Source organism: Protopterus annectens, chromosome 6.part0, assembly GCF_019279795.1.
Source record: "Protopterus annectens isolate FY-2018-M chromosome 6.part0, PAN1.0, whole genome shotgun sequence".
NCBI classification, from domain to species: Eukaryota; Metazoa; Chordata; order Ceratodontiformes; family Protopteridae; genus Protopterus; species Protopterus annectens.
The window spans coordinates 520206912-520234479 of record NC_056737.1 but is presented as its reverse complement, the minus strand read 5'-3'; the positions used below and the strand labels follow the sequence as shown (position 1 = coordinate 520234479).

The 27568-nt window shown below is 40.1% G+C and overlaps 1 protein-coding gene across 1 annotated transcript in view; it reads right to left on the bottom strand.

The window, feature by feature from the left end:
* The window catches only part of LOC122804407 (melanoma inhibitory activity protein 2-like), a 1673436-nt gene that overhangs the window by 879680 nt on the left and 766188 nt on the right, over window positions 1-27568 (bottom strand). The window contains exon 13 of the mRNA XM_044074238.1: window positions 8478-8538. Within this exon, the coding sequence (XP_043930173.1) occupies window positions 8478-8538 (61 nt within the window). The remainder of the gene's footprint in view (window positions 1-8477; window positions 8539-27568) is intronic.

Genomic DNA, 27568 nt, shown 5'->3' with positions numbered 1-27568 from the left:
TGCTCAAATGGTCTTGGAGTTGTGATAGGTTAGTTGCTGATAGGATAAACTGAGGTAGGCTATTCCAGAGTTTGGAGATATAGTCTGAGTAAAGAGATTCACCAGCCTTACTGTTAGATTTGGTAATATGTAGGAATTATTTTGTTTGAGGAACGGAGGACTTTGGTGTTAATATGGGGTTGTTGTAATGCCAGGCAGTGATGGGCTCTACATGGAGAATTTGTTGCAAACTTTGCAATTTTGTGATAGTAGGTCTCCAGTTTTGTTAATTCAGTGAAAACAGTGGAGGAGTATAATAAGTTAGACAGCAGCTGGGTTCTGGCTATTTCAAGTCTAGTGGTGGTAATGAGGAAGGGCTTAATTCTATAAAGAGAACCATGTTTTATACATGTCTTTCTAATGGCTTGTGCTAGGTGTAGGTCAAATTTCGGGTCTATGTTAAATGGTCGAACATTACATGGTCGAGACCAAATGTTCGACATTTGGATGTTCGAACATAAAAAAAAAGAAAAAACAGACAAAAACACTTTAACAGTGCTGCGCCCCCCACCCCCCCTACTTAAATATACGAACTCCGAGGACGCACTTCAATGCAGAAAAGGGAAATTCTCCCTATCTGCACTGTACGGTGCCATTGAAAGTCTATCTTCGAGTACTCAAAATTTCGAACATTTGGTCTCGACCATGTAATGTTCGAAATTTTGAGCGTTCGAAGATTTGACAGGTACCCCAAATTTCAAGCTATCAACTACCTCACCTAGCAGTTTGGTATGTGGCACAGTTGATATAGTAATGTTGTCTGATGAATGTATTTGAAATGAGGTGGAAGAGTTAGGTGTTTTACCAGTTTGGAAGAGCATGAGCTTAGTTATGTTTGGATTATCAGTTGTCAATCTGATAGCCAAGATTCAACATGTGAAAAGGCTTGCTGAGTTTTTACTTTGAGTTGCTGTAAGATGGATTCAGCACAGATGAGTACAGAGTCATCTGCGTACTGAATGATGGTGGCAAGATGGCCTGGACATATGACTGTGTTACCAAAGCCAAAACCTTCCAAAGAGCCATATGTCATCACCTAAGCCTGTGGGCATAAGGGTATATAAGTGCACATATAAGCATGAGACCCTCACTATCTCAAAGTTAGGAGACCTGCAAACACCTGAAGAAAGGTAACAGACAAGAAAAGGTCACATAAGAGGAGGGAAGGTAGATAATGGTCCCCCTCAGTCCATGGGAAAACAGAGGGCAAAACATAGACAAGGACAAAAGCAGGTACAGTAGGATGGAAAGAAATACTGCAGCAGTGTTCAGCAGGGCATCTACTGTTACTATGAGTTCTTTCACAACTGCACTACATCCTTCTTTAGCTCACCACTGAAGTATGACAAACTGTTGGGTGATTCCCCACATCTTAATAAGCAGTAAGGGATGGATGGATCAGTTCTAGGGAAACTGTCAACTAATCCAGAAATAACAGATCTGGCAAACGAGGTTCTAGATCTAAGGAAGACATCTACCTTAGGGAAAGTAGGTAAAGAAGACCAAGTTGTTCCTTCTAGAATAGCTCTAGAATCAATTCCTTGGTATAAGTCTCCAGAGGAGGCAACTCTTCTAGTGAGAAGGGCTTTAACTGGAGAAGGTAAGGATTTTCCATGCTGTATGTAGCAAATGGAAATGGATTTAAAAATACAGTTAGCAATAGTTTGTTTAGTGACTGGATTTCCTTTGTCTTCCAGGAAAAAAACAAACAGTAAGTCAGTTTTCTGAATGTCTTTGATCTTATCCAAGAAAATCTGAGCTGCCTATGCACATAAAAAGATTGAAGGTGTGGATTAGGGAAAAAATTGGGAAGGTTAATGGCCTGGTTGAGGGGTAACCCATTGGCCATCTTAGGCATAAATCAAGGGATGGCTCTCAGAGAAACCCTGTTTTATTTAAAAATAAGGAATGTAGGGGAAGCCATAAGGAATGGAAGCTCGGAAACTCTTCCAGCAGAAGCAAGAGCCACTAGTAGAATGGTTTTCCATGTACAGAATTTTAGAGAAATGGAAGCAGCTAGTTCAAAAGGTGGCTGAGTAAGTTTTTCTAAGACAAAGTTTAGGTCTCATGAAGGAGGAATAACCTTCCTAGGCTGGTTCAACTCAAGGGTGCCCTTGAGAAACTGCTTCACCTCAAGCCTAGAATGAAGAGGAGAGTTTAGAAGCAAGCTTGTGGAAATAGCAGACAAATGTACTTTAACTAAGTAGGCTAGACCAGAGCTTAATAGCTCATACAAATAAGACAGGATAGTAGGAAACCCTGTTCAAATAGGGTTCTGCTTGTCGGTACTACCCCAGGCAGAAATATATTTTCCATTTAGATATTCAAGTCCTTCTAATGGGAGGTTTCATTGCTTCCTGTAGTATGTGTAGCACATCCTCAGAAGACTGGTGCCTGAAAGGGGTCAAAATCTGATCATCCACACTATCAAGCTGAGCAATAAGAGGTTGGGATGAAGTAAACAGCCCTTGTGTTGTGTGAACAAGTCTACTCTGTAGGATAACTTGTGGTGATGACTCCCTGGCTAGATGGTAAGCACTCAATGCTGCCTGGGCCAAAAGGGAGTCATCAGCAAGATTTTTGTTTTCTCCATCTGGATCTTTAACAAGACCACTGGGTTTAGAGTAGAGGGGGGAAGGGATAAGGAAACCTCCCTTCCAAAGGAAAGGACATGACACCCATCCTCCAAGCGTGACTAACAGGAGTCCTGGAGCAAAACAGCTGGAGCTGTTTTAGTGAACACAGTCAACTAAGTCTATATCTCAGGAATTCCCCAGTTGCACACTATGTCTATGAAGACCTCCTTGTTCAATATCCATGTGTGAGAGTCATCTCTAAATCTGCACTGAAAATCTGCCAGGACTAACATAAGTTCAAATGGATTTGAGAATAAATAACTGTATAAAAGATCAGCCTGCCAAACATTACTGTGCACATCTAAGACAAAAGTTAGAAATACATATAAATAACTGTCATTGACAACAAGTAGGGAACAATAGCTTTTTATCATAATGGCTACTCTATCCATAGTATCTTGGGACTCTAAATGGCCTTAAAAGTACAGACAAAAAGGAAAGCGTATTGAATTACATTACGAAATACAGAGTGCAAATAGCAATGCTGCAGGACACACATTTGGAAAGAAAAGAGCATGTAAATTTGACAAAGAAAGGATTAAAGGATGGATATTTAGTGGAATCTCAGGGACAAAGAAAAGGTGAGTAGTAATACTGACTGCTAGAGGGGTTCCAATTGTGACAGAAGAGGAAAAAATACAATAATAGCAGACTTATGTAAGGGGCTAATGGACAGGGATGTGGATAACTATGGTATTTATTTATATTCCATCCATACTGCTATTATGGAGTTTAAGAAAATTTTGGGAAAAATAATCAGATTATACCAGGGAACATTACAGGTGGGGAATGGAACTTGATTTGCAATAGTGAAAGTGTGTCAAGGGGACCTAAAAGGGAAAATATAAACAAAAGGGGGGGAATTTCTGAATACATTTCTGATATTACTTAGTATGGAAAATGTGAAATCAGTAGTAGGACCTCAGGTGGAATTTACATATTATCCCCCAAGGTACAATAAATTGTCTAGACTTGACAGCAATTATATTGCACAGGAATATATGCATTTAACTGAATACTGTGACATAAATCCAACAACTATTTCAGATCATGCACTGATAAAAATTATGATAAAAAATACAGGGTAATGAAAATGAGAGACTGCTGCTTTCCCATCTACCTGTTCAAAAGAGAGGAATTTAAGGAATGGATACTGGAAATCATTCATGAGTTATTACGGAAGATAGAAACTTCTTCAGAAGGTACAGCTAGCAAGCAGGATAAAATGAAAATGTGTTTAAAATTAGGGTTGAAATAAGAAAGAGCTATGGTTAAGAGGTAATAGGAATTAGAGAGACTGACAAAGGTTAAAGTACTGCAGAGTTAGGGGAATAGAGGAGCAACTGCAGAGTAGTAAAGAGAAAGAGTATTTGGATAATATGCATGACTTTAGAAAGATTGCTGTTAATCAACTACTTTTTTTTATAACAGCTTTAAAGCCGAAAATCATTTAGCACAGTGACTTAGGCAACAGAAAGCAGAAAGGGTTGTCACCTAACTTAGGGAGCTTATGACACGAAAAATATCCAGAGATCCTATGGAGGTATTAGAGATATTTCGGAAATGTTATGAAAATTCATTTAAAACAGAGAAATGTGGAAACTGAGAAACAGCACATATGGAAATATTAATGGAAGACTTAATTACTGCAAGATTAGAGAAAGATGAAGCAAAACAGCTAATAGTTAAGGTCGGAAGAGATGAGATAAAAATGATGACGTATAATCAAATTTGCATTGAAGTCTCCAGGAATAGATGGTATTCCTTTGGAAGTTAGGAGGAAAGAAAGTGATAAAGATCTGGAAAATTTTAACAGTATTTTAGGAGAAGGGGCTGCACCAGCATTTTGGAAGAATGTTATGCCATCTGTATTACCCAAAGAGGGTAAAGACCCATCAGACCCAGCCTCATATAGACCTATGTAAATTTTAAACAATGATTATAAAATGTTTATGTCTATACTCGCTAAATGAATGACAAAGATGTTGCCAAAACTGATACTTTTGGATTAATATGATTTAGAAGGATATATGAAGGATAGGAGGAAATAACTACAATGGAAATGTTCCTCTCAGACCAATTGTGTTTGAAGAGACATACCACACATGGACGGTACTCTTTCCCCTTTGTATTTACTTTAGATTTAGAGCCTCTAGCAAATACAATAAGGGACTCAGAAATTTAAGGAAACAGCTGATATGATAATCAAGAGAAGATGGTTTTATTTGCAGATAATATTATTTTGTAACGGATAAATATATAAAAGGAAATATCAATGTTGTAGAACATGATAATCAAGAGAAGATGGTTTTATTTGCAGATAATATTATTTTGTAATGGCTAAATATATAAAAGGAAATATCAATGTTGTAGAACATTTGGACTCAGTTTCACATGTTTTCAGGATACAAAATTAATGAAGATAACGAAAGACTATAGCTGCACATTACATACCCACACATGAACTGATTCAGCAAGACCCATATTTATGGGGACACAATAAGATGAAGTATTTATGAGTATGGATTAAAAAGGCGTCTTTTACTGCAGCTAAGAGTGTGTGGGGAAAGACTAAAACCATAACACAAAAACTGAAAAACTGGAAGCTCTTGTTTATGGATATGGATAGTAAGATACAAGCACTAAAAAAGAATTTCAGTCCCTTTAGCTTTACAAGTCAGGCATAATTTTATCAAACAGAGGAGACGTTGTGGATAACAATTAGTAATGAGTTTAAGGAATTTACCTGAGAGGTAAGGAGGGCAACAGTTAAGTGAGACAAGCTGATCCTCCCAGTAGAACAAGGTGGTTTAAGATGACCTGATTTGAATGGATATTTTACAGCTACATGGCCAAGGCTCCTAACATAACACAGGCAGAAGATTAAGTTAAGTGTTATTGAAATATTAAGTAAGATTAAGTGTTATTGAAATATACTGCTTGTTCTACTTCATTGTTTCTCTCTGTGTAGGAGAAAATTTTCTATGGCACGAAATGTCATTTCCCTTTTAAATGTTTAAATTTATATATATTAATTGGGACCTTAATGGAATGATTGATGAATTTTTGTATATAAATGCTGATTTTAAATTGTTTAATTGTAACCTGATGAAGCACACCGGGATGGTGTGTGAAAGCGCTTGTTCTTCCAATTAAACTGTGGATTTTACATCGTGGTGGTTCCTTGCAGTATTTTTCTCTACAGGCAGAAGATTATTTAAAGTGGAAAGGGATGAAGGTGTGACTGTCTGTGACTGTGTTCAAGAAATAAGGAGAGAGTGGGAGATTGCAGATCCGTAAAGAGAACAACTACCACACAGAATATTAAATTCATAAAAGTTGCAGAAAGTATTCTAAGAATTAAGCCAACATGTGAATGGAGAAAGGAGATTTTCCAACTGGTAGGGGAACAGAAAAAAGGAAAGGGTGCCTAGAAATCATTGGAAAAATGTCAAAGAAACCAGGGAAATGGGAACAAATAACTAGAGAGGTAAAGGAAACAGAGTGGGATAAGGCCATGAAAAAGTTTGGACTGCAAGTTAGAGACCACCTTCCCTAACAGGAATTGATATCAGAGTATAGGAGAAGACAAAGGGTAGAGGAGTCCTAAATGGAAGGTCTGCTCTTGTAGAATTTTCAGTTGAATCTAGAACAGAAGCTATTAAAAACAGACAGTAGAGCATATAAAATAATGCAGACAACTATAATAATAAACAGAAGAGGTTAGAAAAGTATGGGAAGAGAGATTTGAAAAGCAATTTACAAGAGAACAATGAGAAGACATGCATGGCTACCAAACATGCAACAAAGTCCAGAATATTTAGGACTTTTGCTTGGAAATGATTGTGTAGGTATTTTTATACACTAAACAGACTTCATACAGTTTTTGCTCAGGTAGATAGCAAATGTTAGAGGTGTGACTGGGAATAAAGAGGTGAATGAGAACATTTTAAAAATTCCCTACAAAGTTGGGAGGGTGGCCTAATGGTTAATGTGTTTGCCTTACAAACACAAGATACAGGGTTTGAATCTCACAGGGGATAACTGGCTAGGCTTAAAATGGCTCACAAGAGCAGTTAGCCTAGTACTAACCTATGAACTATATCAGAAATACTGAGCAAATGGCCGTAACTAAGACAATTATTCTTCAGAATTGGAAGACAGGATCTGAATTGCCTAGACAAAAAGTAAGGTCTTATTATGTTTAATTTTATCAGCTGCCAAAAAAGCGTTTATTGGAAAATAGAAATCAAAATTTAAATCTGCTGCGTTTGAAGTACTGAATTTTGTAAGTGATTAAAGAAATGGAAGTTGGATATATAAAAAGGGAAGGAGCAAATTACTCAGACATAAATGGAATTTTGTGGGAAAAATACATGTAGAATAGTGTTCAGGAGAAGTGATATTCAAGGGAAGGCAGAAACTGAGCAATTTATACAATGCTGGATTGAATAACAGCTGTTATAAAGAAAGAAAAACATATATAATGCATATTTTATGTAAACGAAAAAAATGTTAATATGGTTTGTTTTCCTCTAGATTAATGTACGTATGCCTATGACTTAAGATTTAACAAAAGTGTTTTAAAAAAGGATCACTGACTGCATAGTTTATATTAGTGAGCTGGGAGTAATTACAATGATTTGGGACTTTTCAATTTTTCTCCATGGTTGTGCAGCAATGAAATCAGTTAAAATATTTAACTAACTGGTGGTGGAAGATGAAGCCCACAGTGTAGGTGGTGCTGGGGTTATTTCATACAAATTAAGCACCAGCTGGATACAATTTGACAGGATGATGAGCTTGAAAGCTTTCAAGACTATAAAAACATACCATTCTCTCTGTCACTTGAATTTCTCTCTCTCTGGAGAATCTAATCTGTCTTGATGAAGCAGTTCTCTATGACTGGTTGGGATGCTGGGAATATAAACCAGGGAACTAAACTCCAGATCTAGTTAGCAAATCTAATTTAAAAGTATTTCTGAATTGCTGACAAACTGCACATTTGGATTGATTGGTTCATAGGAGAATACTAAACTAACTGCCCTAAAGGGTAATTTTTAAGCCTAGCCAATAACCTGAGGTCAGAATCAAACCTTGTGCCTATAAGAAGACCTTAACCATTACACCAAACCTACCCCTGAAATATAAGTCCATCTCCAAATACTAAGCTATCAGTCTGCAGAATATTACAAGACTAGCCAATAACCAGAGGCCAGAATCAAACCCTGTACCTTGTATCTGTGAGATAAAGACTTTAAACACTACGCCAACCCCTAAAATTAAAACACTGACCAGTGGGGAGAATCAAACCATGTACCTTGTGTTTATAAAGTAATCACCTTAGCTGTTAAGCCAGTTCCCTACATTTATCGCATACAATACAAACAATAACTGAGAAACACAAATCTGGAAAACTCACAACAAAAAGAATATTATTACATAATTTAAACTCTAAGATCACCAGGATTGCATCCAACATTTCCATGCTCAACTCCAAGGGGCTACATGAGTTATTTCTCACTGAAAACCCTTATAACCTACTTTACTAATCTGTAACCTCACTATTCTTGACAGTGCACTTTCCTCAATAATGCACTTACACAGATGCAAATATGTTTATTATAACCTTCCACACTACCATTTATTTATCAACCTTTAGGTCTACTGTCTCCCATAATTACATACATAAAAGAGTAAACTTCTACGAATCTAGTATAGTTTTTCCTAACATACTTCTTGAATAACAAAAAACTTGAAGGTGTCTTCAGAAATGTATTCATATTTAGACAGAAAATGTACCTGGTTTTGGTACGATTTAATGGTTCTTTCCAGTTCATCTTCAAGATCTTGTGCACGTTGCCTAAAATAAGAAAATCCAGAAGATAAACTGTAACAGTATGTCATTTCAAGATAATGGAACATTTCAGCAACATTAATGTAGTAAGGATGTCTCCTAATAAATATTCAGGAAATACAGGAGTCACATAAAATAATCTGATCCACCAGTTTCTTTATTCATCAGTTAACTGTTTAAGTACACTAGTCATTTCAGAGATCACCTAAGCAACTAGGCAATGGTACAAGTACAAGCATAAACTTAAAACTCAAGCATTTACATAGTAGCAGAGTAAAAAGCAATTCTACAAACAAAATATGCAAAAATTACAATGTGCCCTGTCCCTAGATGTTCATGGAGTTGCCAGTGTACCAGCATCTTGGAAACACTACCAAGGAACTCACTGTACAAGCCCTCCTATGACGTCAACAGATATTTACAACAAATATATCTATACATGGGACCCACTCTAAAAACTTGGTCAGTATTCCTGAAATACTGCTCCGGTCACTGCAGACACTCTACTCAGATTTGCACAAATTTCAATATAGCTACAGCGAAGACCTATATTGCATAACTTGATCAATATCCTTGAAACAACAGAAAGAAGTGCACTGTTTAAGCCCTTATGAGACCTGCATAGATTTAGACAAAAAGGATCAATACTTAGGACCCATACCACAACTTGATTATCCTTGAAACGATACCAAGAATATCACTGCACAAGCCCTGTTGAGAACTTTTATAATCTCTGCAACAAACTTACCTAGATTACATATCATTTTTGGTCTGTTTGTTTTTATAAAATTTGTGGTTTCCTAGCAAAGTATTGAAGACTGAAGTCAATAAATAATGATAGGCATTTGAATTTCAAACTTCATATCCTTCAGAAAATGCACACAATACAAATGACCTATTAATTCTAACTAATCCCTAAGATTGTAAGAGCAATCTTTAAAATCCATCCATGAACTTGGGCACTCTGTCCCACTATGCTTGTCTTTGTCTAGAATTCTTGTGCCAAGAGTTTGAGAGGTATGCACCACTTTGACTTTGTCACTGTTACACAATGCTGTTTCATACTGGAACTCAAGTTAATAAATGTTATTATATGACTGCCATTAATATTAAAAAAATGAGTACTCTGGCCAGCCCAACCAGCGTGCCCGTTGTAAATCCGAGAATATACTAACAGAAAAAGGTCTGGTCGCCCAAACTTTTTCCCATTAGTAAATTTTTTTTTAACTTTTCTTTTTTTTTTTGTCCTGAAAAAGAACACGTAAAACCTGAAATGAACAAGGGAGACAGCACAGACAAAAATAAGAAGATAATCTGGTACGTTCAGCAAAATTAAAGAAACTTGAAAGATCATCCTTTTATTTAGTCTGTCCCAGCTCTCCCGAACGTAAAAAAATCTCCCAATTTCTTTTTTTTTCAATTTAAAAAAAAAAAAAAAGCAATGGAGATCTTCCTTTCTCCATTGCTAACTCTGCACAGCACTGATATACTGCGTAAACATGGGAACACAAGCCCATACTCATGCAAAGTACATCAGGAAAAGCCCTAGGATACAGGAAAACCACGGAAGGGCAACACTGAGGCATTATACAAAGACATTGTTTAAGAAAAGTAAGTATTTTTTTCTAAAATAATGTCACTGAATAATAGCAATAGCCCACGGCTGGGTGCGGGCAATGCTGGAATCACCTACGGTTGGCTTTGTTCACCCTCGTGACCAAACCACACCAACAGTGGGTAACTCCAGCAATACCCACACCCAGTCATGGGTTATTGCTTAAGTATTTTGTTTTCAGTTTCTTGTAGTTAAGTTTGTGCTTTGATTTTCGATTAAAGATGTCACATGTAATACATACTCTAACTTAGAAAACAGTGCATAAAACAGCAGTGGCATTCCTGACTTCTATTCAGGGAGGATGGGAGCTTTTATAAGCTGTTTTTAGTTGGGCTGGTACTCTCTAATATTCTGTTTATCATATGGAGGAAAGATCTATGATCACGCCAAGATATCTTTGTTGTGCTACAAAAAATGTTTGTATATTTTGGTGAAATATAAAAACTGGTGTGGTACTCTGAGTCTTTGTTTGCTACAAAGAAGCATTAGAACAGACTCCTGTCTGTTAACACAAAGTTTGTCCTTATGCAGGGAATTCCATTGTACTGTTAGATCATTTTACAAGGTGGAATGAATGTTTTTTGAAGATGCGTCTACTTTAGCATAATTGAAGATGCGTCTACTTTAGCATAAAAAAGTACAGTTTTGTACCTACCATAAATGTAGATGTTCAAGTGCTAATACAGCTGCAGTCATAACAGATGGGTTCTCCTGCCGTCAGGCGGGTCCTCGGTTGGCCAAATTCCAAAGTCTAGGTCCGGCGTCGGTTGTCGTCGCTTCTTCCCTGACGTCAGTGCGACAGGGGTATAAAAGAACCAGCAGACACCATTTTCTTCAGTCTTTCTTGCCCCAGATGTCAGGTGCTCCCAGAAGGAAGGCAATACATAAAATAATGTAATAATGCAATGCAATATAATCAAAAAACAGTAGTTGCAAGCAAATACACCATAAAAGAATACCCCTAGAGGGGAAGGTGGGAGGGAAACCTGGACTGCAGCTGTATTAGCACTCGAACATCTACATTTATGGTAGGTACAAAACTGTACTATGTTCATCGTGCATACAGCTGCAGTCATAACAGATGGGTAGAATCCCAAAGCTAAGAAAGGGGTGGTAGGCACTAGGTGGAGCTAGGAGGAGCCAAAATACCCTGCGAGACTGCAGTGGCAAAGCCTGCTCTAGACTTGGAGTATAATGGTAGGTTGTAGTGCTTAGAGAAGGTATGCACAGAACTCCAAGTGGCTGCTTCTAAAATATCCTTGGTAGGCACTCCTCTGAGGAAGGCTGCAGAGGTGACTGTGGCCCTGGTGGAATGAGTTCTAATGCCTGTAGGTACAGTTTTGCCATGAAAGGAATAGCAAAAGCGTATGCAGTGGGCTATCCATTTTGAGATTGTCTGTTTGGATATTGACTTTCCTTGAGCTCCTACCGCATAGGCCACAAAAAGCTGTTCTGATTTTCTGAAAGGCTTTGTTCTGTCCAAATAATAATGCAGTTGTCTGTGGATGTCCAAGGAATGCAGTAATCTCTCCTCTGTTTTGAGGATTAGGATAAAAAGTAGGTAAATGTATGGCCTGATTTAAAGCTACCCTGGATACCACTTTAGGCATAAAGGACGGGTTGGTACGTAATGAAACTCTGTCCTGATGGAAGATGATGAAAGTCTGGAAAGCCATAAGAGCCTGTAGTTCTGAAACTCTACGAGCTGAAGTGATAGCCAGAAGGAAAGCTGTTTTCCAGGACAAATATTGTAAAATCTGATGAGGCAGCTGGTTCAAAAGGGGGCAAAGTCAGTTTTTCCAGAATGAAATTAAGAGACCAAGCAGGTATTGGTTGTTTTCTTGGAGGTCTTAAATTCTTAGCCCCTCTGAGGAACTGTCTTAATAGAGGGTGAGAGAATAAAGGTGGATCAGTATTGTATTCTGCAGAAATGGCTGAGGCATGGATTTTGATGGAGGAGAACGAAAGTCCACTGCTTAGCAGTTCGGCCAAATATTGTAGTATTTGAGGTAAATTCAGTTTTCCAGGGCACTGGCCCTTTTTCTCATTCCAAACACAAAAACGTTTCCATTTTGCAGAGTAAGCTTTTCGAGTTGATGGCCTTCTGGCCTCCAAAATGACATCCTGCACCTCCTTGGAGAGCAGGGCCTGCTGTGATGCTAAGGAATCTTCCATGCGGCTAGATTGAGTGTCTTCAGCTGACTGTGAAGAGTTTTGAAGCTGTGCTGAGTCAGAAGAAGAGGCATTAGAGGCAGGGTCCATGGTGGGGAATGCGTCAGGCTCCTTAGTAGTGGGTACCAGTGTTGCCTTGGCCAGTCCGGAGCAATGAGGATCATCTTTGGTCTGTCTGCTCTGGTCTTCAATAGGACTTTGGGCAGCAGAGGAAGAGGTGGGAAGGCATAAACTGTCATTGATGTCCAACTGAAAGAGAGAGCATCCACTCTCCAGGCCTTTGGATGGAAGATCCTTGAGCAGAATTTTGTCAATTGATGATTTTTGTGGGAGGCAAAAAGATCTATGTCTGGCCTTCCACATTCTTGGATTATTTCTGTAAAAACTTTTGGATGCAACTTCCATTCGTGTGGATCTGTCATGTTCCTGCTTAGGTTGTCCGCCAGCGTGTTTTCCTTGCCTGGCAAGTACTGCGCTTGTAGTTCCATTTGTAAGTCCATGGCCATGTTCCAAAGTGACATGGCCAGTCTGCATAGGGGATAAGAATGTGTTCCTCCCTGCTTGTTTATGTACCACATAACTGTGGTGTTGTCTGTTCTTATCAATAGCTGACCTGGTTGTAGAAGGTCCTTCAAGGCTGTAATAGCATTTATCACTGCTAGCATTTCTTTTTGATTGATGTGAAGGTGCTTTTCTTTTTGGGTCCATTTGCCCTGAATGCACCGGTCTGTCATGTGCGCCCCCCAGGCATAGTCCGAGGCATCTGTTGTGATGACTTGATCTGCTTGAGGCCTGCTGAATGGAAGACCTGAGTTTGTTTGGCATGCTTGAGCCCACCACAGAAATTCCTTTTGCAGACATGGAATTAGTGGTATCATTGTTTCCAAACTGTGGCTGTGTTGAGACCATATGTTTTTTAGGTACCATTGTAGTTTTCTCATATGCAGCTTTGCACATAGGATTAGTAAGATGCAAGATGCCATGAATCCCAAAGCCTGCAGGATTTTCCTTGCAGTCAGCCTGGTGCAATTTGCCAGTGTTCTGAAATATTGAATTAGTTGCCCCTGCTTCTCTGGCGTGAGGTAGGCCATCTGGGTGTTTGTGTCCAAATTGGCACCCAGGAAAATTATCTTCCAAGAGGGTATTAGTCTTGATTTCTCTTTGTTGACTGTGTATCCTAGAGAGTTTAATAACATTATTACATAAGCCAGATGTTTCAGAAGAATGTGCTTGCTGTCCGCTTGGATCAGGCAGTCGTCCAAATAAGGGTATATTTGTATCCCTTGAAGTCTGCAGTAGGCAATTACTGATGCCAGGCATTTTGTGAATACTCTGGGCGCAGTAGATAAACCAAAGGGCAATGCAGAGAATTGATAATGTATTGAACCTGCAAAAAATCTGAGGTATCTTCTGCAATTTTGTCTGATTGGGACATGCAGTTATGCCTCCTTGAGGTCCAATGTTACCAGCCAAGACTCCTTGCCCAGCATGGGAAGAAGTTGCTGTAGAGTGAGCATCTTGAATTTTGGTACGAGTAGGAATGTGTTTAGGATGGAAAGATCCAAAATAGGTCTCCAATCTTTGCCCTTCCTTGGCACCAGAAATAGCCTGGAATAAAAACCTTGACCTTGTTCGTGTAGGTACCTCTTGAATAGCTTTCATGTTTATAAGATCTGAAATTTGCTTTTGTGCCTCTGCCCTTTGATTGTGTGGCAGATTTGGCATGCCTTTCATTTTTGGAAGGGTATGAAAATGGAATTTGTAGCCTCTGTTTATAATGTTCAGGATCCATTTGTCCTTTGTGACAATATGCCAATTTTGAGAATAGTGCCAGCTTTCCTCAGAAGGGGCTGCCATTTGAGACCTGGTTGGCATGCAAAGGGGAAAGTCATTGGTTTTGCTTTCTGAAAGATTGCGAGTTGTCCTCATCACCTCTTTGTGTAGGAGCTTGCCATTGTCTGCCTCTGTACGAGCCTTGTGTTTGTCCTCTGCCCCTCGGGCGCCTGTATCTGCCTCTTTGGGGTCTGTCTGTGGCAGGAAAGGACCAGTTTTTGGAAGGCCAATTTCTACTAAAACATGGGGGTTGAACCTGCAGAAATTCTTTCACAGTTTGCATTGATTTAGCCTTTTCCGCCATTTTCCGTAATACTTCCTCAGCATTTGCCCCAAATAGTACATCCTTTTCAAGAGGGGCATCTAGTAATTTAGCTTTGACATGATCAGGCAAGGCTTCTTCCTTGAGCCAGGCATGCCTACGTATGACTGAGCCTGTAACAGCAGCTCTACATGAGGCCTCTAGAGCATCAAAACCACATTGCAAGGTACGTTTACCCACTTGTTCTGCACTATGCATCAAATCCTGCAACTCCTTCATGTCTGGTTGTTCAGGTTGTGACAGTTTACTTTTCCATTGAGATAACAGAAACTGTTGGTATTTTAGCATATGAAACTGACAGTTTAAGGCCCTCATGGATAATGTAGCCGAGGTATATACCTTTTTTCCCCACCTTTCTAAGGATCTGGAATCTCTCTCGGAAGGCAATGGGTTTTTGGCAATGGAGGCCTTAACTCCCTTGGGCCCCTGTGAGATGGTTTCTAGGTCAGCAGCATGGCTTTTGTATAGAAATTGGTGTGAGTCAGGAACCCTGTAGTACCTGTCAGGCTTAACTGGAGCTGGTGGGAGAGAGTCCGGGTTAAGGCAGGACTCCAAGTAAACATCATCTAGGATGTCCAGGACAGGAGGTATAGCCAGAGGCCTGTGCTGGGGTAACAAAAGAAATTCCCTGAGCCTTTTCTTGGAATCTGAATAATCCTGGCCTTCCCAGTGGAAGTGTTCCCTTAAGGTATGCAGAGTTTCACCAAATGAGTAATCCTCAGGGGGGGATACAGAAGGAATAGATTCCTCTGCATCAGAGTCTTCAAAAGGAGAGTAAGACTGTTCCTGATAATCAGAGTGCTCTGAAATAATGGAGCCCTGATCAGAGGAGGGGGAATCTTCCTCCACTCTGGGTCTTTTGTCCGGAGGTGGCTGAGAACCTCTGATTAGAGTAATTAAATCCTCAGCCATTTTAAGCATCTGTTTCTTAGGCATGGGGCCCTGTGTAGCTGGTCTCTTAGGGTGCATGGTAGCTTTAGACTTGGTGAAAGCCTTGATGGAGAAAGAATAGGAAGGTCTGAAGACACCTTGAGTGGAGGTGGACCTGTCCACATTCTGTTTCAATGCCAAGCGTGGCTTCGGTATCTGTAGTCAGGGTGTGGGCCGAGGAGCCTGTGACCTCGGGTACAGGCGACACCGCCAAAGATGTGTGGTTGGTAATCAGGGGCTGCGTAGGTGCCTCGCTGAGAACCGGACCACGTGTAGTCAGCTTTGGCGTGGTGTCGGTAGAGGCCGCAGACCTCGAGTGTCGGTCCTTGTCTTTGCGTTTTTAGACAAAACCGGAGTCGGAGTATCCGACGACATAGTATAGTTAAATGCTTTCCCAAAATAATGCTGGGCGAACTCCGCCCTACGCTTAATAGTACGTTTGTTGAATGTAGCACAAAAACGACAGACTGAGACGTCATGGTCTGGGCCTAAACAAGGTATACAGAGGGAATGGAAATCCTTATGCGGTATTTGCTTCCCACAAGAAAAACAATTATTAACTTTGTCTGACATCAGTCTGAGGCAAGAAAAAGTTTCCCCAACGGGGTACTTAGCTTTTAAGAAGACTTCGGTTCCAAAATTTTTTGTAATCTCAGGAGCTGGCCGACCGGCACTTGCGAACTGCTTCTGCTTCGGGCACCGCGCGGCAAAAAAAGACTGAAGAAAATGGCGTCGGCTGGTTCTTTTATACTCCTGTCGCACTGACGTCAGGGAAGAAGCAACGACAACTGACGGTGGACCTAGACTTTGGAATTCGGCCGACCGAGGACCCGCCTGATGGCAGGAGAACCCATCTGTTATAACTGCAGCTGTATGCACGATGAACATCAATCAGTTTATGCCAAGTAAATCCCATGGAAGATCATTAACAAACAAACATACAAAAAAACAGCAGTGAGCTTAGAACAGAGCTCTGTGGGATGCCAATGTTTAGGGTAGTACTGTTAGTTTGTACGTATGCTATGAGCAGACTGTACAGCTTCTGCCACACTGGTACATGGCAATGCAGTTGCAGACCCACAGAGATGACGTATTTGTGGTAAAATATTAAGACTGACTACTTCAAACATTAATTTCAGGTTTATGAAAGCAGCATCAGTTGGCTCTTTTTAATGTAAAGTAGTAAACCGCTGTTAAAGTAATATATTGAGATCTGAATCCATAATGTCTACTTGAGACAATGTCATATTTTCAAATATAAATATTTGTCTGTAAACTATTTTTCCTAGCATTTTTGCTTTGGTCAATCTTAGCTATGGGCTGGTAATCAGTTCAGTTGTATTTTTGTCAAACAATGAAATTATGTTGAAAATATGCACCAGGGGTGTGCATAAGATTTTACTCTCTAAACAGTATAGATACAAAGGTTATAGCGAGTCACAAATCATGAAATTTTTTTTTAACCACTGGGAGCATTAAGGTGGCATAGTGAACAGCCTCGAAGTTCACTAATTCCTTCAGAGAAGAAATCTTCAAATCATGCAGGCATAGAAATATCTACAATTTTATAAACAAACTTGGATGGAAAGCCAGTACAACACCCAAAGAATGGGAGTAATGTGCAACAAGAGTGACAGTAAGTAACCTAGCTGTGGAGTTTTATACCAGCTGCAACTAATTAATCTTAGTGACAGGAAACCCATGGTAAAGATTATACACAGTTAACAGAAGCAGACACCAAGTGAAAAATTTAGTCAAAAGATCCTGGGGTCATTAAAGATGCTTAAGTTGCACAATGTTCTTCAGCTGAAAACAAAATGACTTCATCTAGTCAAAAAGTGGCAGCCGGTTACTAAGGACAAGCCTAGGTGCCTTTAAAACAAACTTCAACTGCCATGATAAATAAATGACAAAAGTGCCAACACTAAACAAGTTATTTTTTTTTTTTTAGCACCGCACACAGCCATGGTCTCTTTCATATTTAGTTTCAGATGATTAATCCTGAGCCAATTATGAATGGTACCCAAACTGACAGCATAGGAATGCATATTCATCATCATCTGAACATGAGGAAAGTAGAGGCAGAAAGAAGTATCAGCAGGATAGCAATGAGAGGATAATCTTTTTCTAATCAGACCTAAAAGGGGAAGCATGAACACTGAACAGAAGTGGACTTGGGTACTTCTCATTACCTTCACATTACTCCTGTTCTGTGGAATCTTCACTGGCTGCCTGCTCAATCATGTATGATCTTTCAAGTCTTGCTACTAGTTTACTTAGGCCTGTATGACCATGGTTAGTTCCACATTTCCCAGTAAGGCGTCTACACTCCTCCTTGCTGACAGTTATCGAAGTTTAAAGGGCCTATCTGGAAACTACTGTAATCTGGGATCTATACCTCTGAAACCTTCTCTCACAGTGGTTGCATATTGCATGAGGAAGAGGCACTTCAGGTTTGAAAAAGGTCTCTAAAAACATATCTTTTTGAACTAACATTTGTCAGTGACACAACAGGTTTTGTTCTCATCTCATAGCAAGAAGTTCTTGGTTTGACTCTTGGCTGGGGTGTTTTCTCTGTGGAGTTCTTTCTGTGTTCACATGGGTTGTGTTCCAGGTGCTCCGGTTATCTTCCACACTCCAAAGACATGCAGTTGGTGGACTGGACATAGGTGCGTGTGTGGTATGGAAGAACATTTGCAGCAGGGCTAGTTACCTGGCAGTGTGAACATTGGCTTTAGATGACTGTCCCTTTGATTGGTCCCAACCCCATGTGCAAAAATGAGACAAAACAAGGCTATGGATGGATTGATTTGATTAAGTTTTTCACTTACTCTTATTTTTCCCAAATGCTCTTTTATTTGTAACTCACACTGAAATGCTGAAATATCCAAATAGTCCATTCAACATTTGTTCTGTTTTTAACCTTTGACAGGCTTATTTTATTCAATGTATCTTATTAATTTATTATGTTGCACGTTTCTTCTTTTACTTGTTTTGGTACTTGGAAGAGAAATATCAAAACAAACCTGAATTGAACTGTACCCTGTGGTGGTGGGGAAGAAGTTAGAGGTAATAACCCCTGAAAAGCAGTCTGGTTGTGTTCACAGACAGCAATATGGGGATGAGACAGGACAGATCACTGTATGAAAGCAAACATTTAATCAAGACAGAATGACTCACAAGCTGCAAAGAGATCAAACAGGACCAGTACAAAATAAAAATGTTGATCTTTGGCTATAGAGAAATTATAAACTACTCTAATAGGGGTAGTCTCAATACTATAGTGAGTAAAAAAAAAAAGACTGATAAGGAACCATGAGCCCAACTGACAGATAAACTATCTGAGGTCTCTATAAAGAATTTGTTTAACATTACCTAAAAATGAAAGGCTCAAGATTAACTGGTAATTATTAACATTATTAGTGTTCAGGAATGGATTCCTGAGAACATGACTAGCTTAAGTCTTCTTTAAAAGAAATGGAAAATTTAAGGTACTAAAATCTGACAGATAATTGGTCCTAATGCATCCAAGCTGCCAATACCCAACCTAGAAGGAAATTACTCCAGCCTGCAGGTATCTACCACCTACAAACATGGCCAGTCATTTAGCCACTGCAGAGATCTCTCCAGATAGAAAATATGCCTTCTTACAAGAGATCTCTGACTGGTAACGAGCATAATGTGCATGCAGTTCAAATTACCACTCCAAAGATACATAATGACCTTCCAAATTCTACCCCTCTTCTACAGGGTATGGAGCTCAATATCAGTTCATAGAGAGTATACAATTAGGGAGATGTACATGAGCTTGAGCAAGCAAATCTAAAGTGAAGGTCAGTGACATACTGCAGTTAATGATCAGAACATCTCTTCCAGACCTGCTCGGAAAGAACAGAATGTAAATGAAAGCAAAAAAAAATATTTAGAAAAATTGCACTACTCCACTAACTCATAATCAGAAGACTAATATAGGACAGATCCATAGTGATGCTGGACACCATGTTCATGTTTACACCCCTAAATGATAACGTGCTGAGGTAATTACATGAACAAACCCCACTCTCTTCATAATACATAGGACTCCTCTAGTTAGAGGGAATACCTTGCTGACCAATATATATTCTATAGTCATCCAAAAACAAGGGTTTTAGTAGCACAAAAAAGAGTCAACAAGAAAGTTAGTTAACTCATGCAGGAAAATTCCCAAACAACTGGGTGAATTGCAGATTAATATAAACCTACAATTTGTTCCTGTACAGAAGATATATGCAAAAGATTCAGTATTCCAATGGCAATCTAGTCTGTCTGAAGCTTAGTCTTAAAGCAGATAGCTATGCATACCAATCTTCATATGGCAGTGAATGCCAAAGACAACAATGAGCATGGTACTTTAAGGGGGGGGCAAAGTTCCCATGTCTCTGTTATAAATGTAAGAGAAAAAAAATCAAGCAATAAGTTTAAGATGATCTCTAGATTACTATGGATGGACCTTTAATTAGTACACAACATCCAGTTAAGAGACAAAAAGAAAAGAGCTTCTGATTACCTATCCAAGAATGCTGAATAGAAACCACAGCACAGGTTTAAAGACAGGAAGGATGAACCTCAATGAGCTGCTTTACCACAGGGTGGGAAATAAGACGTCTTAGCACCCACACTGCATCCACCCTTATGCAAAATGTGCATACATAACCAAAAAAAATATATAGGCCTAAAGAGGGGAGTTAAGAAAAAGGGAGAAATGTAAACAAAAAAAAAAAACGAATAAGAAATAAAGCTAAAAAATAACACAAATATTAACAAAAAACAAGAACACAATCAAACAACAAGAAAATATAAAAGTAAAAACACACTACTGATAAATAGTGGCAACATAGGAATGGTAAAACTATAGCACAGCAAAATGTCAAATGTGGAACATTAAATGCCAAGCCCCACCTACAACTTAATAAAACTCCAAAACAAATCCTAAAAAGTAAAATAGCAGTAACATATGAAGCAAACAAGTCCTTCTGAAAAAAATACCAAAACTGTAGGCAATAATTTAAACAGCAGTAAAACAGACCCACTAATGTAGTACTATAAAGCACTTAGAAGGCAAAATATAAACCAGTACTAACAAATGACAAATAAAAGTATAAAACAAGCTCCATAGTAGTAATATAGAATACTACCAAGCTAACACTTGGTAAATCACTCAGTAATATTTCTGGAGTCATAGAAATAGGAATACAACCTACCCAATGTCGCCATAAAACAAATGGCTGAAGCACAAAAATGAGCACATAGTTCAACGAATGTGGACCAGCTAGACTACCAATAATGTTGGTGGAATGTAATGAAAAGCAGCCCAAAGCATCTGTCAAAAAGCAGAACAAGCAATTATTTACTTATTTTTTTAACTAATTATTCTACCAACTGACAAATCAAAACATCTTCAAAGAAGATCCACATCAATGTCTAAGTACTGAAAGGACCAACTCATCAAAGAAAGTCTGGTCCATATGAAGGACAAGGAAGTTACCTACTTACCATAACGCTAGATCCATTTTATCTTGTTCTGTCCTATATGATTGTTGGGTACCGAACTGCTTGTTGGATACAATCCAGCCATCATCCAATGTTCCTAGTTTCGGGGTCTTTCAGATTTTCTTCTCATAATTCCCTTGTATCCTTGATAATCTCAGATCAAGTTTGTCGGCCAGAAGAATTGATGGAATGAAGTAGAAGCCAAGAAGAATGACGGACAAGCCAGTCTGCAGTTCCTTGAGAAGAAAATTTGGAAGGGGGTAGGAGAGAGGGATGTCATATCAGTTGGACTAGGATGAAAAGGATCCAGTGTTATGATAAGCACATAACTCCCGTAGGCTATTTCCTCCATCTATCCAAATCTGACTTTTGGGACAGAATCCCAAGCTACCTATTCTCTCAGAAGGAATCATGACAGGATGCCTTTCAGAACTGAAGCTCCAAAGGAAGCTCTAGATCTGGATATGGCATCCAATGTACAATGCTTGGCAAAGGTGTGCAAAGCAGACCATGTCACTGCAGAACTGATTTTGTCTACTGTAGATTTTTAGAAGAATACAGAAAAATCTGCAAAAAAATCATGTAGAATGACCTCTTGGTTTAGCAGGTTGGGTCTTGTTTCTGGAAGAATAAACAAAGGGGAAGCAATAAAATAGTCATTTTGATGTTTGCTTAGATATTTTCTTGCCCATCTTGTTTGGGACAAAGGTAATGAATAATCGCATATTCTTCCTGAATGACTGCTTTGTTGAAATAAAATCTGAGCTGCCTACGAACATCCAGGGTATGTAACAAATATTCCCTTGATGGAATATTAGGGAAGAATACTACGATAAGATGAGGATAGTTCTCAGGTGGTCCTTATATTTATGAACTATTAAGCAGGGTGGAATGAAAGAAGACACAAAGTTATGAAACTAAAATTTTCCATGATAAAAACTTAAGCTCAGCAGAAGAAGCTGGCTTGAAAGGAGGTTTTGTTTGAGCTTCCAATACAAAATTAAGATCCCTTGGAGGGGTAGCATCTTTGATTGGAGGGCAAAGAAATAAACCTCTAAGAAAGGCATTGCAAAGTCCGGCAACAGTTTTGGACTCCATAATGGAAATCTGATATGGATGCTAAATGTACTTTAATAAATTAATATCTAGAAGATGCTTCATAAAGAGTTGAAAGAAACTGTAAAACTACTAAAATGTAGGTAGAAAAGGGGTCTACACCTTGTTCCATGGCCCCGGTTGTGACTCATTTCCATTTACTCTTGTACACTTCACTGCCATATTTCTTTAGAGAGGCAGGCAAACTGTGTACCACCTGTTGAGAAAGGGAAGAATCTTTGGCCATTATTGGAATTGGAGACACTATGCATTTAACCTGATGTCCTGAGGGTCCGGGAGAGACAGAAGATTCACTACAGCATCTACAAGACATGACAAGTTTCTTCAAATGAGGTCTAAGCAGGGGAAAACAGATTTGCTCTGGGTTAACGTGGGGCAATAAGAAGTACTGTAGATTTGCATGTTGAAGCTTTTTGTAGAAACTTGGAAATGAAGGGAATTGGAGGAAGGCACAAAATCTCCCAGGGGATCACTGGCACAGCCTCCCTTGGTGACCGACCTCAGAAGGTGTATCAGGGTAAAGTAGCTGCTGCATTTGATGTTGGAAGGGGGCATGAATAAACTGCAGCAAGACTGACCCTAGGGGCTGAATATTTGCTTTGTCACTGATGGATTGATGGACCACTCGTGAGACATGAGGGTAGGCCTGTTTGCTAGACAGCTAACTTTCAACTAGAATATACATTGCAGTTAGAAAGTGATGCAAACCTATTGTCCACTGCCAGACTCATACAGCCTCTATACAAAGGGGGTAGAGGACTTGGCTACTCCTTGCTTGTTGATGTAACATACTGTCCTAATGAATATTTATCACTTTGGTGGGAAAGAGGTTCTGAATTCCTGCAATGAAAACCACCCTCATCTCCATGATATTGGTATGTAGACTGGACTCTTGTCCATCTGTTTCTAAACTCCCTGGATGATCCTCCCCTAAAAATGCTCTATGTCTGCAGTCACAGCTGTAGATGGTGTGGTATGTATTACAAAAGGGTGACCCATGTGAATGGCTGCTGTTGTCAACCACCATCTTAACTGAGCCTTGTAGATCTAAGTTATGCTAACTGGCACAGCTTAGTGATCAGCCAACTAGGTCTACTATGAGGAGAGCATCCACTGAAGGTTTTTCATATGGAATTGAGAGCGGGTGAGCATGATTATCAAAGTAGAATTGGGCCTTCGAACCAATGATACGCGTAGTGACTGTTTTAGCAGGAGTGCCTAGACTCTGGTTTGAATGGTACAAGACTTACTGTACATGTTGCTGTATCCAGATAACTGATGAATGCAATCTGCTACATAGGTTGAACACATGAATTTTTGTGATTTACAGAGATACATAACGATAAGTAGCTCTGTAAAACTTAATCTCTGGCTGCCTGAGGGGTCTCTCTGTGTGTTGCATCAAAAAGCCAATCATCACAATACAAGATTACATGGATCCTTGTGAGTCAGATGAGCTACAACTGCTGCCATGCACTTGGTGAACAAGAGATTGGGCTGTACTGAGACCCAAGGGGAAGGCTCTGAATTGGTACTGACTGGCACCTGTACAATCTTTACCTGGAGGTAAGCATCTTGAAGGTCTATGCAGCACATCCAGTCATTTGCCTTTAGACAAGGCAAAATTGTTTTCATCATGAACACTTTGAAAGGGAGCATTTTGACACAGATGTCTAGGCAACTGAAGTCCAGTACTGGCCTGAGCCTTTGTTTTATTCTGGTACTAAAAAGAAGCTAAAATAGTCTCCTGATCTTATCTGGTCTGGTGGGACCTAGTGGTTGGCTCTTTCTGCAGAAGGATGAAGAACTCTGTTTGCTGCTTTGAATTCTTGGAGTGGGACACCTGGAAGTGGTTGAAGTTGATATGTGGGAAGGGAAAATGTCTCTGGATATTATCCGTTCTCACCTATTTACCTTGCAATGCCCATCCACTAAGCCGAATGGAGAGATAAGCAACCCCCCCCCCCCATGTACCTCCAAAAGTGGACAGCTGGGTAAGCCTTCAGGGACATTAGGCTTGTTTGCTGGAAAAGGGATACTGAAATCCCTACTTTTGTGGAATCCTGTGACAATGTGGTCAGTGACCACTGAAGGGACAGATTATGCTGCAGCTACCACTGTCTGAGGAGGAATCAAAGGTCTGACACTGGGGTCTCCTGAACCAAAGCAATATGGAATCTTTTTAATTTCTGAAAGACATCTATGGCAGACAGTGTCTCCCTTCTTATTCACACCTTATTAACCTTTATTTCACCAAAGGTCCAAACAATGTGGAACCATCAAAGGGGCACTGGTGACAAATGCCTTAAAGTTTCCACAAATTTGGAAAGGAGAAGCCAGGAGTGAAGCCTAAGAGTACTGATTGTGATTGCTGTTCTGGCAGCTCCACTGGCTGCATTATGGAGCAGAAAAGTACAGTTGTGTACACCTACCATAAATGTAGATGTTCGAGTGTCTTCACTGTTGCAGTCATGACTGTAGGGTTCTCCCCTGCCGGCAGGCAGAACCCCGGTCGGCCAGAATCCCAAAGTCGGGGTCCGGCGTCGGCTGTTCAACCCTGCTCCCTGACGTCAGTGCGCCAGGAGTATAAAGCTGACAGCCGACGCCATCTTCTCCAGTTTTTCTTGCCCCAGATGTCAGGAGTTCCAAAATGAAAATGGTCCCATAACCTTTGCAAATACACCTCAGAAGAATGGTGAAAAAAAAAGGAACCACTCAAAAGTAAAAATAAGAGGGGACAGGAGGGAGGGAAACCCAGACTGCAACAGTGAAGACACTCGAACATCTACATTTATGGTAGGTGTACACAACTGTACTATGTTCATCGTGTTTCACTGTTGCAGTCATGACTGTAGGGTAGAATCCCAAAGCTGAAAGAAAGGGAGGTGGTCATAAAGAAGAAGGGGCGGCTAAAAGGCCCTGCAAGACTGCAGAGGCAAAGCCTGCCCTAGACTTAGAGTAGAGAGGTAAATTGTAGTGCTTAGAGAAAGTATGCACTGAACTCCAAGTTGCAGCTTCCAAAATGTCCTTGGTAGGAACTCCACTGAGGAAGGCCGCAAAGTGGCAGCAGCTCTGGTGGAATGAGTCCGAATGCTCCCTGGGATTTGCTTTCCATGGTGTGAATAACAAAATCTGATTCCATGAGCAATCCATTTAGAAATGGTCTGTTTAGAAATGGCTTTACCTTGGGAACTTAAAGCATAAGAAACAAACAATTGTTCTGATTTTCTGATGTCCTTGGTTCTGTTGAGGTAGAAACGTAGCTGTCTATGTACATCCAAGGAATGTAAGATCCTTTCCCCTTTATTTTGAGGAGTGGGGAAAAAGGTTGGCAAGTGGATAGTTTGATTTAAAGCCACTTTGGAGACCACCTTGGGCATGAAGGTCGGATTAGTCTTCAAAGATACCCTGTCTTGATGAAAAATAATATAAGGTTCCACCGCCATAAGGGCTTGTAACTCTGAAACTCTCCGGGCAGAGGTTAGAGCTAACAGGTTAGCTGTCTTCCAAGATAAAAACTTGATGTCAGAAGAAGCGGCAGGCTCAAAAGGAGGCAAGGTTAGTTTTTCCAAAACATAGTTGAGATCCCAAGCAGGAATGGGAGGAGATCTAGGAGTTCTTAAGTTCTTAGCTCCTCTAAGGAACTGTCTCATGAGCTGGTGGGAAAAGATGGGAAGCTCTGTATTATAATGAGCAGAAATAGCAGAGGCATGGATCTTAATGGAAGAGAAAGAGAGACCCTTATGTAAGAGATCTGTCAAGTAAAGTAAAATTAAAGTAATGTTAGGAAGAAGAGGATCAGAATCCTGAGCCTGCATCCAGGAACAAAATCTTTTCCATTTTCCTGCATAAGATTTTCTAGTGCTAGGACGTCTGGCTTCTAAAATTACATCCATAACCTGCTTGGGTAGGAAAGAAGAAATCAAAGGTCCTGGATTAACCAGGCCGCCAAGCTGAGAGTTCTGACATGAGAGTGTAGAACCCGACCCTGATGCTGGGACAGAAGGTTCGGAAACTGAGGTAAAATCCAAGGGGGCTCCAGGCATAGGTTTTTTACAGTTGGATACCAAAACTGCCGAGGCCAATTCGGAGCCAACAAGATTATCATCTTGGATTTGTCCTGTTTTATCTTCAATAAAACTCATGGAAGAAGAGGTAGAGGTGGAAAGGCATATCCCGAGAGGTTCCTCCAACTGAATGACAGGGCATTCACTTTCCAAGCTTCTCTGTGGAAAGTCCTGGTGCAAAAATTCTGTAGCTGATGACTTAGATGGGATGCAGAGAGATCTATGTGAGGACATCCCCATACTGCTGTTATCATCCTGAATATTTTGGTGTCCGGCATCCACTCATGTGGATCCGAAAGGTTTCTGCTCAAACTGTCTGCCAGTAAGTTTTGTTTCCCTGGTAGAAACTGAGCTTGAAGATCCAGATTGCAAGCTAGTGCTGTGTTCCATAAAACCATGGCTAATCTGCAAAGGGGGTAGGAATGAGATCCCCCTTGCTTGTTTATGTACCACATAACTGTGGTGTTGTCTGTCCGTATTAGTAGTTGTCCTGGTTGCATGAGATTCCTGAAGGCCAATAGAGCTTTCTGAATGGCTAACATTTCCTTTAAGTTGATATGCAGGTGCATCTGCATCTTTGTCCAAAGGCCCTGCAGACAACTGCCCTGAAAATGGGCTCCCCAAGCATAATCCGAGGCGTCCGTGGTTAGAATCTGAGAGGCAGGAGGTAGATGGAAGGACTTCCCCTTTGTTTAGAGCACATGCCCTGGACCACCAAAGAAATTCCTTTTGAAGGCAAGGAAGGACGGGAATCAGTATGTCCAAACTGTGGCAATGCTGAGACCATACACTTTTTAGGTACCACTGTATTTTCCTCATGTGTATTCTTGCATATGGCACGAGAAGGATGCAGGAGGTCATGTAGCCCAAAGCCTGCAGGAATTTCCTTGCAGATAGATGGGTTAGAGTTGCCAAGGCTTTGAAAGTTGCTGCCAGCTGTAATTGTTTTTCGGATGTCAGAAATGCCATCTGGGTTGCAGTGTTTAGAAGAGCACCCAGAAAAGATATCTGTTGTGAAGGTGTCAAATTTGACTTTTTTATGTTTACAGAGAATCCCAGGAATTTTAGGAGGTTTTGTACGAAGTCCAGATGCTGGAGTAAGACATCCTTGCTGTCTGCCTGAATTAGACAATCATCCAGATAAGGGTAAATTTGAATTTCCTTGAGTCTGCAGTAAGCTACTACTGGAGCCAGGCATTTGGTAAAGAACCTGGGCGCAGTAGACTATCCAAAGGGCAGCGCAGAGAACTGAAAGGGCCTTGAACCTGAGGTATTTTCTGTGATCCTGCCTGATGGGAATGTGTAAATATGCCTCCTTTAAATCTAAAGTCACCATCCATGCATCCTTGGACAGCATTGGAAGTAGCTGCTGTAGAGTAAGCATCTTGAATTTTGGAATCTCTAGAAAGGTGTTCAAGACCGACAGATCCAGAATGGGTCTCCATGAATTTT